The 17,546-nt window shown below is 43.5% G+C and overlaps 1 protein-coding gene across 1 annotated transcript; it reads right to left on the minus strand.

The window, feature by feature from the left end:
• Positions 1 to 534: 534 nt before the first annotated feature.
• thoc6 (THO complex 6) lies at positions 535 to 17,439 on the minus strand. The gene is made up of 13 exons (XM_083649252.1): positions 17,347 to 17,439; positions 15,638 to 15,729; positions 14,340 to 14,404; positions 13,744 to 13,847; positions 13,499 to 13,536; positions 12,115 to 12,163; positions 11,361 to 11,432; positions 10,792 to 10,894; positions 9,829 to 9,878; positions 8,519 to 8,581; positions 5,769 to 5,879; positions 5,289 to 5,417; positions 535 to 781 (listed from the first exon to the last, which is right to left on the minus strand). The coding sequence occupies exons 1-13, from the start codon at positions 17,359 to 17,361 to the stop codon at positions 701 to 703; spliced, it is 972 nt and encodes a 323-aa protein (XP_083505378.1). The 5' UTR covers positions 17,362 to 17,439; the 3' UTR covers positions 535 to 700.
• Between the last annotated feature and the right edge of the window lie 107 nt (positions 17,440 to 17,546).

Genomic DNA, 17,546 nt, shown 5'->3' on the forward strand with positions numbered 1-17,546 from the left:
CCATATAAACTACAATCAAACATCATGGGAGTATCCTGGCATTGCTTGCTTTTTACAAGTTGGTACAGTCAAATGAATTAGGCGATGTGATGTGAAAATAGTTCATTTTGTTATTAACTGAAATGGGGATGTAATTTCTTGCCTTCAAGTAGCATTTTCCACCCGAGGTGAATATTGCCTGCAATGTTTACCACCTGAAAAGCAGATGCGATGCATTTTCAAGTAGTAAGTTAGTATGACCCATCTTTCTCATGTAACTTGAACGCAGCATCAGTCACGTCCAGACGGGTCCAGACCACGCCCTCTCATTTTCTTCCTTGTTGCTCAACATCAACAAAAAGGCTAAAAAGCATATTCAAATAATGTATGGTAATCAACATTTATCAAACGTTTAATTTCTAAATTAAAATCAGTCAGATAAAATGGAGAGCCAAATGTCTGTCTAGTTTAAAACTATCTTAAAAAATACAATTAGGAATGGATAAATACTAACTAAATTTAAGTTTATGGACATGAAACACATGGGAAAAAATATTTTATTGACATAAAACTACATGATATTGAATCTTGGAATCCTTGATTTGAAGCATCTGCAAAACTTACATCTTAGAAAAAAGCATTCAGGGCTACTGAACATCATGTGTTCATCATTCACCTGTACAGCTTTAAAACAACATTCGCTCTGTGTGTGTGTGTGTGTTCAGAAGCTTAGAGAAAATGCTCTGTAGGACAGGTTGGTGAATACATCTATATGGTTACTGCTGCCTCCAACTGTCAGCACCTGCAAAAGAAAATGGACATAATTATTTTAATATTCTTGCATTTACACTTGAGCCCTGTTCGGAACCGTTCCCTATTACATAAATAGTGGACTATATAGTGTGTTAGACATTTTGTACTAGTGTCCGAAATCCCAACTGTATGTATATATCTAAACTGCTGCTCGTGTAATGTACTGCTGCTACTTCTTATAACGTTTTAGCTTGTTTTAGATACCGGCTGAATAAGTGTCCAAATGTTCATGTCATTTGTGTACTGTACTGCCACGGTGCCACCACCTCTTGCACTTAAGAACTTAATGTATTCCCCCCAAAATCTATAAATCCTTCTCAAAGTCTACAGATCCCCCCCCAGCCTATAAATCCATCTTATCTGAAGAAAATAAGGGGGGAATTCCCCCCTAGTTTGCAAAATGAATTTAGGCCCTGACTGTAATACTTCAGAAGTTGAATTTGAAGTTCAGCATTAATACATTTGTCATTTTTTGTCTTAGATTTACCTTTGTGTGTTATTGCAATATAAAACTACATAATTGAGAATCGATTCTAGATTCTGGAATCGAGAATCGTTGGAATCGAGAATCGTTGGAATCGAGAATCGATTCTGGAATCGGATCGTGACCCCAGGAATCGGAATCGGATCGGATCGTGGCTTAGCCGGATCGGAGCACCCCTACCTACTATCAGTCAACATGGTGTATGCTAAAGTGTTAGCATCAAGCCTACTATCAGTCAACATGGTGTATGCTAAAGTGTTAGCATCAAGCCTACTATCAGTCAATATTGTGTATGCTAAAGTGTTAGCATCACCTACTATCAGTCAATATTGTGTATGCTAAAGTGTTAGCATCACCTACTATCAGTCAATATTGTGTATGCTAAAGTGTTAGCATCACCTACTATCAGTCAATATTGTGTATGCTAAAGTGTTAGCATCACCTACTATCAGTCAACATGGTGTATGTATGCTAAAGCATTATGGATGGACCCTACTACTATCAGTCAATCAAGGGTATATCCTGAGTGCTATATGTTAGGGGCGCAAGTGCAAGGGAGAATCAATGCTAGTTGCTAGCAAGCATTCAAAATCTCCTATTTTTTTCCTTGTCATTACCACTGGGTCGCTGAAACACATCCTTCGATGTACTGACCCAGTGGTAATTAAAGGGGGGGGGGGGGGGGGTGTGAGTGCTAGAAACTAGCAAAGATGTGCCCTTTTGCACTTGGGCGTAAGATATGGCCCCAAGTCTCTTAGGCCCAATCCAAATCTCCGTCCTCCGGACTTGTGGATTGAGCCGCCGTGGACTTCGGTCGTACATCCCGTGATGTGTTCAATGTCATCACGTCAAGTCTGCGAGGGCCAGAGACTGCAAGGCCATCAATAAGCTGCTAGATAGACAGTCTGCGAGGGCCAGAGACTGCAAGGCCATCAATAAGCTGCTAGATAGACAGGGCTCAAATCAATAAGCTGCTAGATAGACAGGGCTCAAGTCTGTTTCACTCCCCTTGCGTGTACTTCTACATCTTTCTGTCATGATGTGGTTATTATTTTCTGGCCCACATGATTCAAGTAAAGTTTTAATAAAACAATTGTTTTTCCACATTCACAAGTTATTTTTTTTTTTTTATTTTTTTGTCTTGATTATCATTGGCTTCAGTCCCCCCCTCTCCCTGATGTCTGAATCCAAGTACGGTACCCCCTTTACCCCACTACAACATTTTGCTTAGAAAACTGCAAGAGAAAACTATCACATCTGATGCAATGAATGAATGAATGATAAGCCACCTTTTGAAGAATATTACTATGACAATATTATGACAAAAAAAGAAATGGAGTGAAAGAGTTGCAGTTAGCGCCTCCTGAGCAGATTTCTTTTAACGTTTCATTTATTTTCATGATTTATTCTGACATTTTTCCATTTCCCCCTTTCTCTCAAGTAGGGGTGGGAATCGTGGAGTAACTCACGATACGATATGGTCACGATACTTGGCCCTCGATAACGATATTATCACGATACAGCGATTCTGCGATAATCGATATATTGGAAGAAATTTAACCTACGATACATCACGATATCTGTGTAACTGAAGAGAAAAAAATACCCCTAAAAGGCAAGAAGCAGGTATTACGTATTTATTAGCAGAATTGACATGAACTCTCTCAGAGTTCACTCACTCACTCATACCATTTTCGATACCACGGAGGAAAAGTTACACATTGTCTTTTTATTATTATTATTAAAACAAGAAAACCTATATAACCTACCTACCGTAAATTCCGGACTATAAGCCGCGGCTTTTTTCCCGTTTTTTGGCCCCTGCGGCTTATATAACGGTGCGTCTTATCTATGGATTTTTTCAGAAAAAAAAAAAAAAAAAAAAAAAAATCTCTCTTTTTTAGCACTCTTTCTAACTATAAATCCACTTCTGTTTTAATTTCCTCTCTTGCCCTCTTTTCACCACACCGCGGACACTGTGTGCACTGTAAAAATAAACAACGGTGGTGTTGTGTTATGTTGTTTTGTTGAAATGTTACGGTAATACGGTAAATGGGAGCTTCCTCAAACAGCCATCTCTTTCCCGACAATCCCCTCTGTGCGTGACCACTTACATATGGTAATTACGGTAAGCAAACGGCCACAAGCCCATCAACTCCCTCCCCCGACTACCAGGAGAAAATCACAAACTTCGGCGAATTCACACAAAGGAAGATCAAGGAATATTCCATCGAACCGGAGCAGATCATAAATATGGATGAAGTGCCTTTGACGTTCGACCTGCCACTCACTCGGACTGTTAACAAGAAGCGCCCTGGAGGATTCTTTCACCAAAAAAAAGCTTTGCTCGTTCTCGACAGCATGAGAACGAGCAGTAGATGATCATGAGGTGGTTTTTCAGACGTGTCGATATAGCAGTTTATCGCAAAAGTGTAATGGAAACACATTTTTCGCATTTGCACGTCATGTGACCCATATTATCCCTTGGAAAAGGAGCGGAAAATAAGTTTGGTAAGTAAGGTTCGATAGCCGTGTCAAAACCTCCGCAGCAAGTGGAAAACTTTGAAGCAACGCTACCTAGCAGAAAGACGAGTGTTGTGCAAAAGCGTAGCCGGGCAAATTAGATAATGTTTAATGGCAGAAATCGGTCCATGGTGACAGCAGGCTGCCTGTGTGCGCGCATTTGGCACAGCGGCGAGATGAGAGGATGAAAAGCACACACTGGTGCGGTGGTGCTGTCTGAAGTGAATACAGTGACTGTGAGTAGGCTAATACATTGCACACGTTTCAGGTGCAATTATAGAACCAAATCAGCCTTTTCCCCCCTCCATCTCTAAATCGGACCAGTTGTAGGCTATTAGGCTACCTTTTTTCCTCTGCCTGTCGCGCTGACTGCATTCACGCAGCCAGCAACATTTTGCGACTCATTTTCTTTTGAATTGATAATCAGGCTCGTTTATATGCATTGTAACTTCATGTTGGGATTTCCATTGACCATTGGTTGGATTTGAGCATGCAGGGGACGGGATATGGGGCAGATCCCCGTGCGTAATCACTGTGGCAGCTGCTGCAACGGGGAATCACTCAAACGCAACTTCAATGGAAACGCCTACAAGTCGCAATTGTACATTGTCGAAGTTGTAGAAATATCGCAATTCTTTTGCGAAAAACTGTAATGGAAACACAGCTATAGATGAAGAGGAGTTCGTTGGTTTTGAGTGACAATGAAGGAGAGAGGAGAGTGGTTGACGAAGCCACCCTGAACCTGTTCGTTTCCGACACTGAAGATGAGGACTTTGGTGGTTTCAGTACGCAGGAAGAAGAGGAAGACGAGCATTAGTGACTTGACTTCTCTGGTTACAGGTTTGCTGCACATATAGCCTATTGTTGTGTGATTTTGTCTGGGGATTAGTGACCTGACTTTTGTTTTGTTTTGTTGAAATGTTAATAAATGGGAGCTTCCCCAAACAGCCATCGCTTTCCCGACATTCCTCTCTGTGCACGAACCCTTTCATATGGTAATTAAACATCAAAACACCCGCGGCTTATAGTCCGGTGCGGCTTATAGAAGAAAAAAATAGTCAATTTTGGTCCCGCGGCTTATACACCGGTGCGTCTTATAGTCCGGAATTTACGGTACATCATTTCTAAAAGTAGATATTAATGATCAAACATTTCCATTCATGTAGCCTACAGTATTTATGTTTTTGTTTCAACTACAAACATAAATAAACGTCAACTTGAAACTATGTTTCAACTACCACACACAGCATAATATTTTAGCCTGTTTATTTAAAAATAAAAAAATAATAAAAATAAACATATCGATACTTGTGCCAGTGTATCGATAACGTATCGCAAGTGGAAATATCGCGATACCGTTAGTATCGATATTTTGTCCCACCCCTACTCTCAAGTACCCCCTGTAGTACCTCCACGTACGCCTACCGGTACGCGTTACCCCCGGTTTGGGAAGCCCTGCAGTAGGCTATGTGTTGCGTTGCTGGCTCACCCGGTGTTCAGTGCTGGCGGTGTTGAGTTCGAGCGTGTTGAGTGACTGTGGTGTGCAGGGGATCTGGGCCTTCACCTCTCCACCCAGCAGGCAGTGGGACACGCACTGGCCATCGCCCACCGTCAGGATCTGCAGCAGAGGCACAGGGAGACGTCTGACTAATGTCCTTTGCTTCTTGGCCCGGTCGCCTAAATTGGGGGTAAATGTGGGGGTCTGGGAGACCTCCCCCCACATGTGGGGGTCTGGGAGACCTCCCCCCACATCATGTGTAGCTGCGACCAGCAGCTCTATAAGTCACTTTGTCGGTCGGCCGACAAAAAGTTCACCACCCTTTAGCGGGCACATTTTTCATTTTTCTCTCACACATTGTGTGTGTGAGAGTGAAGGTGTGTGTTTGTGCTCATGCCACAAACACACACACACACACACACACACACACACACACACACACACACACACACACACACACACACATCTCACCATGTCTTGGTAGAAGGTGGCTTGTTTCTGGCAGCCTTGCAAAGGGAAGACGGAGGTGGGGGACAAGGAGCGAAGATGCCAGAGAGACAGTGACGGCCCTCCTCCACACAGCTGCAGGGGGAGACAAGAACAGACGACAAACGGCAACATTTATGACAGGATACGTGCAGGAATCATCAAGCTAAATTCTATACATTTTAAGACCGTTTCAATATATTTTAAGACCTCGGTGCCACTCTCGTCACATCAGCGATAGAGGTGTAAATCACAAGTTTCATCACGATACGATATTATATAGATTATTTGCACGACGATACGATATTTGCCGATATCACAAAGTCTGCCACAATACGATATCGATTCAATTCAGGGGTCTGCGATCAATACAGTATGAGATGATATATGCCCATTTTACACAATCAGCTACAAAATACCTCATCAAATGTGATGAAGACTTTTTAAGACTTTTTAAGGGCCTTAATTTTCCCTAAATTGATTGATCAACTTGTAATACTTTTCAGGAGCGCGTGGACACCCGGAGAAAAGAGCAACTAGGCGTTGGCTGACACGGGCTTGAAAGCAGAGGACGCCTTTTCTTGGAACAGAAAAGAAGAAGTGAAAGGAGGAAGGGTGATTCATTACATGCTGCACAGATAAGACAAATCAGACATTCCCACAGTGCAGTCGGCCATGTTGGCCGCTCTGCACAAACCATCACTTTTCAAAGACGGTGCATCTCGACAAGTCAGGACAATGCTCACAGATTGTCCCGTACTGTAGCTTTGAAGGTGTTCTGTGAAGAGATGAAATGATATGAACCTTTCATGTCACGGTTATAGTGACCACGATCATCACGGTTATCAGTATTATCACGGTATTGTTCAAATGTGAATGAGAAAATGTTCAAGTACTGATACACTCACTGAAATCATTTCACCAAGGCTGCATGTCTGCGTCTGGGAGACAGTTGCCAACTTTGGTTGATGATGGACAGTATTTACTGTGTTTTTCAAAGCGCCGTAATCACGGTAACATGGTTTTAAATTTGAAACGCTACGGTTACCGTAAGGGAATTTGATCGCGGTTTATCATTAAAGCGGTTATCGTTTCATCCCTAGTGCTGCATGTATGCAAGGAGAGACCTGTATTGATGCTGCATTCATGTCCCATGGGAAAGAGTACCGTTTTCCCCATGGGACTGGATTCTGATACACAAGGTTTCGATTTGATTTCCAATACGATATCCGTATTTCATTTACAATACCAATTTACAGCATTCAAAAATGAATGCTGTAAATTGTACAAGGAACCCTCTATCGTGGTGCATTACAAATATTAATGTTTACAGATGTTTACCAGATTTCATTACGCTTAGAACCAAACGACGCGACAGGGTTAAAGCTTCAAGCATCCACGGGAAAAGGCATTATATCAAAAGATCGATATTGGGATTTTTCAAATCGAAATCGGTTCCTTCCTCCTTTATATATATATATATATATGTATATATATATATATATATATATATATATATATACAGTATATATATACAGTATATATATATATATATATTGGTTGAAATTGTGAACTCAAATGTATCATCACTAAGTTCATGTACTGTATGCTACGTGTGAAGAGAACTTGTGAGAAGTCTACAGAGAACTTAAATTGTGGCTTCTTGATGGCTTTAAGCAAGTTAACACATTCACTGCCAGCCATTTTTTTTTACTGTAGGTAGCTTCTGCCAGAGGGTTTTTTTGAGGATTCTGGCTCATCTTTCAAGACCCGAGGATTCTTTTCTGCTAAGATTTTGTGAACACAAAATATCTCAAAAGAACTAATAGAATGTGTGCTTTCTCTGTCTAAAAGAGTTAGTTTGTAGAGTTAGTAGTTATGTAGGCATTAGCACTTGAATACAGCATGGTTTCAGCGTCTGAAAATTTAAGCTGAGATAAATAGCTTTTTGTGAAATTCGATAGAACAGTCACTTTAACCATTCATTTTTGGCATCAGTAAGACGTCAGACATCTAAACAATAGTTTTGAACAGTAATTTCCTCCATAACAGCAGGAAACCCCCCTCTACTTCAAACTCCTCCCTCCGTGTGTGTTCTTCTTGGCTGCAGCGGGCGTGTCACAAGCTTGTTTCTGCTGCTGCTGCTGCTGCTGCTCCTGTCTGCTGGCGGCCGCTGGGCGAGGATGGGCTCGCTCGTTTCTTGGGGTTTCGGTTGAGAAACCCCAAGAAACGGGGTTTCTTTTGCGATTCTGGTCTTATTTATGCTGCGTGTTTCAAAGTGTGTTGCACCCATAATTTATTATGCAAATTTGCAATCCCCCACCGCCAGCAATCAGCGCGAAAGCGAAAGCGTTTTCGCCAATCCATTTTACAGTATGAGAATGGTTTCATCGCGCGTTCCCCTGCAGTTTTGGCTCGGCTTTTTCTAGTCTGGAGAGCACTGTCGCCACTTAGTGGGTCGGTGGAATGGGTTGTACACGTTCGGTGGCTTCAATATTTATATAAGAGATGTAAAAGGGTTAGATCAACGTCCCACCGTCAATTTTTTTTTTTTTTTTTTTTGACGTATCAACACGTCATTGGCAGTCAACTGTTGGATTTTTTTTGACGTATCAACACGTCATTGGCAGTGAACGTGTTAAAATGTGAGAACACTTCCAGGTGGTGGTGTTTAACTGCAGAGTGGTGAGGGTTTTTCCCACAGCACCTGAAGGCAGCGGCAGCCGGCTTCTTACCATCCAGTCAGAGTCGGTGGTGAGACAGCTGATCCATTTCCCGTACTGAGGGCGGGCGCAGCTCTGTCCCCAACAGGAGGGAGGGAGGGGGGGGGGGTTACATCATTTTGTTAAACACTTACAGTATATATACGATATATATATATATAGCTCATCTCATGATACAATTCGATATGCGCTATGGGGTTCAGGATTCAATACTGCAAACAAATATAGGGGCAGCCCACCCTACTCTGCTACCCTGCATTTCGACGCAATTAATGTAACAAGCGCAAATTCGCAATAGCTGTGAACAATTATAAAACAGCTCTCTCAAATCAAGCAATCAGATTGGTTCATATACCACAGTTCGAGCCGCCTCCCCGAAACACTCCGCCCCCGAGAAAACAAATAATAGCTAGCTAGCCTGCTAGCCTCGCAAACTGTAGGCGATATTTTTTTTCCCAGGATGGCGAAGGCATGACCCATCCTGGGGAAAAAATATTCCACTCCTAAGCCAACCAGTGTCACCATAATACCCAGAGTGCCTTGCGGTAGTGTTTACTGTCGTCTGCTAGACTGACCGACAGAGTGACTTACAGAGCTGCAGGTTGCAGCTAATATATATATATATATTTTTTTTTAACAATTTTTTTTCCAGATTTTTTATCCCATTTTTAACCCCCATTAGTGCTAATTTAATTTATTTATCCTGGTTGCCTCTGCCGATCTGGGGAGAGCCGAAACTGGCTCCATGCTTCCTCCGAGACATGGGTAGTTAGCCAGCCGCTTCTTTTCACCTGACAGGGGAAGCTTCACCGGTAGGACATAGCACGTGGGAGGTTCACGCTATTCCAACCAGTTCCCCTCCCTCCGAACAGGCGCCCTTAACGACCAGAGAAGGAACCACATTAGCAACCAGGATATTGCATGTTTTGGTGAAGGGGGTTCCTATATGAAGGAAACCCCCGGGAGGCACGGGGAGAACATGCAAACTCCACACATAAATAAAAGTGAAATGACAACAAAGTGTGACTGTGCAGAATTACAATTATTTCTGAGCCACAAATCTTTCTTGCGATGGCATTGTCTGGCTAGAATGTAAACAATAATTTAAAGATGTTTATTACAAAGTGTCTGACATATAACTTGGATGGAGAGCTTGTGAACCTGGGATGCTCACGCCGTCTCGTTTGTGATTACTACAGCAGAATAACATGGCGCTAAAACATGTCATTCATTGTTCTGCCCCCACGATACGTCTCGTCACATTTCTGTATGGTGATCTATTCAATTTCGATATATCCTCCAATCCCCAAATCCAATCTTACCTCATATTTGTAGACTTCGATGCAGTGAACAGACTGGCCGGTCCTACAGTCTGAGGGACGAGAGGAAAAAAATGAAAATACAGTAACTGAGGTTTTCACTCTATTTTTATGGCAGTTTGGCATTCTGAGAACGGTTCCCACACCTTCTGAAACATCAAATTCAAGGACTTTCAAGGCCCAATCCCCACAGGGATCAAGGTTAATTACTGTTACAACACTGAGAATTTTACAATGAGAACTAGCAGCTTTACAGAAGCTCACAGACAATGAAAAAGAGAGGCTTGAATGTGTGAACACTTCTCCACTGTGCGGTGTTTAACCGATTTTCTAACGTTAAGTCAAAACTAGAACGACCGCACCACGGTTATATGCCTCCGCCAACAAGTGAGCAGTCGACATCCATGTCTGTCCAGAAATTCCGTCAAGGTGTTACTGAGATATGGCGTTAGCGAGCATGGAACGAGCGCTCGTGATGTCACAGTAACCTTGAGCTTTGACCATCAAAATCTAATCAGTTCATCCTTGAGTCTAAGTGGAGGTTTGAGTTAAGTATGAAGAAATTCCGTCAAGGCGTTCCTGAGGTATCGCATTGACGAACTTGGAAATGGTGTTCGTGAGGTCACAGTGACCTTGAACTTTGACCACCAAAATCTAATCAGTTCATCCTCGAGTCCAACTCGACGTTTGAGGCAAATTTGCTGAAATTTCGTCAAGGCGTTCCTCAGATATCACGGCCTGGCTATTGCCGGCGGAGGCATACAAGATCAAAATAACTTCAATTTCTATTCTTGCACAAAATATATAATTTAAATTCACACACTTTGAATGGCCCTTGTCTATTAGGTCTATTTTCAAAAAATGTCAAGGCCTTGTTTTGTTTTTCTCTCTCTCTCTCTTTCAAATCCACAAACTTTCAAGGATCTCAAGGACTGTTGGGAACCCGATGACAGGAGCATCACTCACCCCAGACCCTCACCGCACCATCCTCCCCTCCAGACAGGACCTCTGCCTCTCTCTCTCTCACACTCACACAGTGGATGTAGTCTGTGTGTCCGTGCAGAACCGACTAGAGAGAGAGAGAGAGAGAGAGAGAGAGAGGGTTACACACAGTGACAACACGAGAGCACTATCTAAACGTCAGCTGTGAGTGTGGTGAACGCCGAAAGACAAAAAAAAAATATGATCCCGTTTGAATTGTGCCATGAAGTAGACGTGTGATTTTTCCTCAATTTAAAAGATAATTTGCACGTCAAGAAAACCGCAGTTTGTCGTAAAACTGAAATGTAAGGTTTGGTTTTGAATTGAATTTTCCCTGAAATTCACAAACTTTTAAGGATTTCAACGACCAGTGGGAACGCTGCACTGAACGCTGCACTGAACTGAACGCTGCACTGAACTGAACGCTGCACTGAACTGAACGCTGCACTGAACTGAACGCTGCACTGAACTGAACGCTGCACTGAACTGAACGCTGCACTGAACTGAACGCTGCACTGAACTGAACGCTGCACTGAACTGAACGCCTCACAGACCTTGAAGGTGCCATGCTCCAGGTCCATGATATGGATGTTGTTGTCTCCTCCGCCAACTATTAGGCTGTTATCCTGAGAGAGAGAGAGAGAGAGAGAGAGAGAGAGAGAGAGAGGGGGAGAGAGAGAGAGAGAGAGAGAGGAGAGAGAGAGAGAGAGGGAGAGAGAGAGGAGAGAGAGAGAGAGAGGAGAGAGAGAGAGAGAGAGAGAGAGAGAGAGGAGAGAGAGAGAGAGAGGGAGAGAGAGAGAGAGAGGAGAGAGAGAGAGAGAGAGAGAGAGGGAGAGAGAGAGGGAGAGAGAGAGAGAGAGAGGGGAGAGAGAGAGAGAGAGAGAGAGAGAGGGGAGAGAGAGAGAGAGAGAGAGAGGGGAGAGAGAGAGAGAGAGAGAGAGAGAGGGGAGAGAGAGAGAGAGAGGGGAGAGAGAGAGAGAGAGAGAGAGAGGGGAGAGAGAGGGGGAGAGAGAGAGAGAGGGGAGAGAGAGAGAGAGAGAGAGAGAGAGAGGGGAGAGAGAGAGAGAGAGGGGAGAGAGAGAGAGAGAGAGAGAGAGGGGAGAGAGAGGGGAGAGGGGAGAGAGAGAGAGAGAGAGAGAGAGGGGAGAGAGAGAGAGAGGAGAGAGAGAGAGAGAGAGAGAGAGAGAGAGAGGGGAGAGAGAGAGAGAGGAGAGAGAGAGAGAGAGAGTAAGATAGATCTATTAGAATCTGAGCAAACCAAACTGCAGGAAGCTCGTTAAATCTGAACCGAGATCATTTTGGACTCACTCTGGAGTTGACAACCATGGCATTAATCTCTGGGATCTCCAGGCTGGATCTGAGGAGGGAAGAACAACAGAGAGCCTTTTTGTGGCCTGCATACCCTAACAGCCCACACATCTGTGCAGAGGCACACGCACACTCAAACGTTAGCTATGAAGGCATGACACAAACAGACATCTGTGCAGAGGCACACGCACACTCAAACGTTAGCTATGAAGGCATGACACAAACACACATCTGTGCAGAGGCACACACACACTCAAACGTTAGCTATGAAGGCATGACACAAACACACATCTGTGCAGAGGCACACGCACACTCAAACGTTAGCTATGAAGGCATGACACAAACAGACATCTGTGCAGAGGCACACGCACACTCAAACGTTAAGCTATGAAGGCATGATACAAACACACATCTGTGCAGAGGCACACGCACACTCAAACGTTAGCTATGAAGGCATGATACAAACACACATCTGTGCAGAGGCACACACACACTCAAACGTTAGCTATGAAGGCATGACACAAACACACATCTGTGCAGAGGCACACGCACACTCAAACGTTAAGCTATGAAGGCATGATACAAACACACATCTGTGCAGAGGCACACGCACACTCAAACGTTAGCTATGAAGGCATGACACAAACAGACATCTGTGCAGAGGCACACGCACACTCAAACGTTAGCTATGAAGGCATGACACAAACACACATCTGTGCAGAGGCACACGCACACTCAAACGTTAGCTATGAAGGCATGACACAAACACACATCTGTGCAGAGGGACACGCACACTCAAACGTTAGCTATGAAGGCATGATACAGACTCCATTACAGACATACAGTGCCAAAGGACAACACCATACACAGAGACCAGGGTTCCCACACATTCTCATGGATGACATTTCAAAACTTTTCCATGACTTTTCAAGGATCCATAATATAATGTCCATGTAATGTGAGGCGGTGACTCTGAATCAATACCAGACATTGTTACTACACTGGATAAATGAGTGCTGTAGAGTCACTGCATCCCAATACATGGAAGCTATTGAAATAAAACATGCATTTTCCATAAAGATAGTATAAAATACAAGAAGCACTCAAATTGACACATATTAGAGCTATGTTATGTCAAAAGCTAGAGGCAATAAATCTGCTGTTAATGTTACATTACGTGGAAAGTTATCCACAGAAGATTACTGCAACAATTAATTGCATTACACACAACACAATTCCATGACTTTTCCAAAACTTTCAAGGATTGTACTGATGCCATGATTTTGCCAAGGCCTGGAAAATGAGATTTTTGAAATTCCACAACTTTTCCAGGTTTTCCATGAGCGTGGGAACCCTAAGAGACACACTGTGTGCTGTTTCTCACTTGTAATTGGGTCTTCGGGTCCATACAGCTTTGGTATTCTGGAGAAAAACAATGCGAGGGGAAAAATAGATATATGAAAATGTCCAACATAAAGCTGGTCTTTAAATGGCCTAATGCCAAATCCAGAGGGATGGTTTGAAGCAGGATTCCCCAACCTTTTTAAACATCAATTTCAAGGACTTTCCTTTTCAAACTAAAGGGCCGGACATTAGCTTCCGGACCGCATCCCACTCCCTCTGCCATACCTTTTTGATGAGCTCTGCCCAGCTCCAGGCGCTCACCTCCCCGTTACCCGCACTGAACAGGTGAGAGTCAGTGGAGAGAAGAGAAAAGACTGGCCCTTCATGTGCTGAGAGAGAAACACGCGCACGCACACACGCACACACGCACACACACACACACACACACACACACACACACACACACACAGAACTATGTTATGATGCAGAAGACATCTCCTCTCTGATGTACCAGTGTTGGAGGCCATTTGTGGTATCCCTAAATTGCAAACCAATGAGTTTGGGGTCAGAAACGTAGGATAAAAGATGTATTTCCCCCCCAGCCTGCCAGTGAAGGGCAGGTGTTATCTTTGCTAGTTTCTAGCACTCAAAATCCTTTCTTTTTTGATTTTATTACCACTGGGTCGCTGAAACACATCCTTTGATGTACTCAGTGGTAATTAAAAGAGCAACTAGCAAAGATAAGATACGTCCCAAAGTGTGAAAAACACATCAACCTCCATTATGTGGAAGTCTGAAGTCCCTTGAGAGGCTCTTGAATAAGCAATTCAATAGCTGGTCACTTTGGCACATTTCTAGTGCAAAGATGTTTGGGAACTCACCGGTGAAGGTTAGGATGGGTTTTTGGCTTAGAGCAGTTGCCTCTGGGCTGAGAGCAGAAGAGAGGCTGGAAGGAGTCGGCATTAGAACACAATCAATAGATTTACAAGGCATCATACCACAATAGACCCTTTTCACGGGGGGCATTTTGTGCCAAAAAGGCAGAATAAACACAGCTGCCAGCAAAACACTAATTAGGGTTTCCAAATTCCAATCATGGAAGTTTGAAACCCTCATTAGTGTTTTGCTTGCACCTGTGTTTATTCTGCCCTTTTGGCACAAAATGGCCCCCGTGAAAAGGGTCTATATATTAGGTAAAAACACAGACAAAATTAGCTGCGCAGCAATGAGTCGTGGCCGGGCACTGATGACATCATCAGTGATGTCACAACACTGATGACATCATCAGTGATGTCACAACACTGATGACATCATCAGTGATGCACAATTGATCAAGTGACATCACTGATGACATCATTTATGACATCATCATAAGTGTGTGTGTGCATTTTCCCAGGATGGCGAGGGCATGTCCCTCCTTTCCCCAGGATGGCGAAGGCATCAATGCTCTTTAGGCTATACATGGGGGCAGAATTCAAAATACTGTCAAAAATTCAGTTTTTGAGATACAATTCTGAGATTTTGCACACTTCAACTACTGTGACAGCAAAATCTTGTCCGTTTTTTGTGTGAAGAAACTTGCTTTATTTAGCAAGAATTTGCAGTAGCTGTTTACAGTAGAACATTTTGATGCACTGTGGGCTAAATTTTTGATCAATAGAAAATCTGTCTGAATTTGTTGTGGACAGTCTAACAATGCAGATGCTGAAGTTTGGTGTCGTTTGAAGAAAAAATGTGGGAGGAGTAGGGTTTAATTAGTTTTACAGTTTTGCAGTCTTTAGACTTCATAATTGGCCATAGGTTGCAGTGTACAAATGTTTCTCCTCACTTGGTCCCACATTTCGGTGAAAGTTGCAAAGCCGTAGCACGTAGGCCTGATTTGTTATGAATTTTCAAAGTTTGACATTTTAGACGGTCACTGTAGCGCCACCATCAGGACTATTGGCGCCAAATTCGCGTCAACGAAGTTTGGCATGGGACTGGACCTTTGTGCAAAGTTTGGTTTATTTTCATGCATAGCATGGGAAGTCCAACTTCCCGGGAGGAATCATAATAATGGCAAATACAATAAGTGGCCCTGCTGCTTCGCTGGCCCGGCCACTAACAAGTAAACAAATGGGTGAGTTTGGTCTCGGGTGTGAGTTCTTTCAGGAGAAGCCACTCCTCATCCTCGGCTGACCTGAAAACAGCGATCTGGCCGTAGTTGTTGCCAGCTGCCAGGAAGCGACCGCAGGGAGAGAAACTCTGGGAGAAGACGGACATGTGGAGAAGCTGGAAGGCAAAAATAACACATCATTATGTTGTTGTTTTTTTTACCATTACATTTACTAGTTCACAGTAGCTACTGCTCAGTTATTGGATACTGTTAAATGGCAAATGGTAAATGGCCTGCATAGTGCATTTATATAGCGCTTTTATCCAAAGCGCTTTACAATCAGTAGATAGTCTACATTCACCCATTCATACACCGATGGCGGCAGGCTGCCACGCAGGGTGCCTACACACCATCAGGAGCAAGGAGGGTTAAGTGTCTTGGCCAGGGACACAACGACAGCAGCTGGGAGGGAGCGGAGATCGAACCGCCAACCCTTGCGTCATTGGCCGACCCGCTCTACCTCCTGAGCTAAAGCCGCCCCTAAAGCCGCCTAATGTTGCAATTCCCAGCCCCTAGTTGGCCTACATTGTTTCTTTCCAGGTTGACGGCACAAGGCAATGAAGGAATTATTGTCGGTTTGTTTCAATTGCTGATAGTGCATTTCAAAACTTGAATATGTCACCAAGTTGACCTAATGCTAAGAATAGATAGCGTTTGAGTGTTTCTTCTAGATTTGAGCATTTCAATGCATATGACAGACAGGCTTTATTGGCTCTTTCTAGGACTCTAAACCCAGGACCAACATTCAGGGTTCATTGCTTCTCGGCGGCGGGGTTTGAATGCTTGATGCTGCTAATACATAACTTTAATATACCTGCAATATACCTAATCCTTCTGTTGTGCTATAGTGCCCAGCCATCATAGCGCTCCACAGCGCCCCTCTGGGGCACATGGAAGAACACTATAGAGAAGGCACTGCGCGGCCATCTTGGCATTTGCGAAAAAATTATATCACTGGTGTAGGTATGGGATCTACCCGGCTTACAGATTCTGCTCGCCCTACCGGAAGTGCTCGGCTCGGGGTCCACAACGGGGTCTAACCCATGGGTCTGACCCTAACCCTGATTCATATTGTTAATGGCTATTATCTATCTTATACCTATAACAGGGAGCTAGGGCCATGTCTGTTTGTTTGTCTGTCTGTCCCACTGATGACATCATCAGTGATGTCATAAATTCACTCTCTCTCTCTCTCTCACACACACACACACACACACACACGACAGACAGACAGACACAGTCCCAGTGATGATGTCATCAGTGATTTCATAAAAGCAGTTGTGACATCATCGGTCATGTCATAAGAGTCCCACTGATGATGTCATCGGTGATGTCATAAGAGCAGCATTCGCATGGACTTGGTTCTATAATGCCTACATTTGCCAAAAGCTAGGTAAAATCGTAGGTACAATCAAGCTAGCTATCAGATTTTTGAACGGGGGTTGGTTTAACGCGGTCGCATGAGTTATAAAAGAGATAAGATGGATAAGACAACATATCGCGATTGTTTTTCTCCTGCGACCTTACAAATGATGCACAAAGCAGAAAGAGATCGCGTTCAGGCTAACGTTATAGGGTGCTACGTACTTTTGTAAGAACCTTTTTACAGTAGGCTATGTGGTAAGAACACAGCAGTGAGTGCGCTACATCAACTAGCCAACAACAAAGGCTAGGGCCAAACTGAAAATGTTTTAATTTTAATGCATGCCAGAAAACGGTCTAATAAACATTACCTCAATGGGACCCATGTTGCGAAATACAAATGCAATCCAAATCCCTATAAAACTGAAATTACAGTAACGTTAGGCAAAGGGTGAGAGGGAAACCATAGGAGGGAAACGATTCAATTGAGGCGAGGGAATATGACGTCAGGTAAATTTCTTCTTCTTCTTGTTTTATGGCGGTTGGCAAACAGCTTTTTGTGCATTACCGC

This window comes from Poromitra crassiceps, assembly GCF_964638095.1.
Source record: "Poromitra crassiceps genome assembly, chromosome: 13".
Classification (NCBI taxonomy): Eukaryota; Metazoa; Chordata; class Actinopteri; order Beryciformes; family Melamphaidae; genus Poromitra; species Poromitra crassiceps.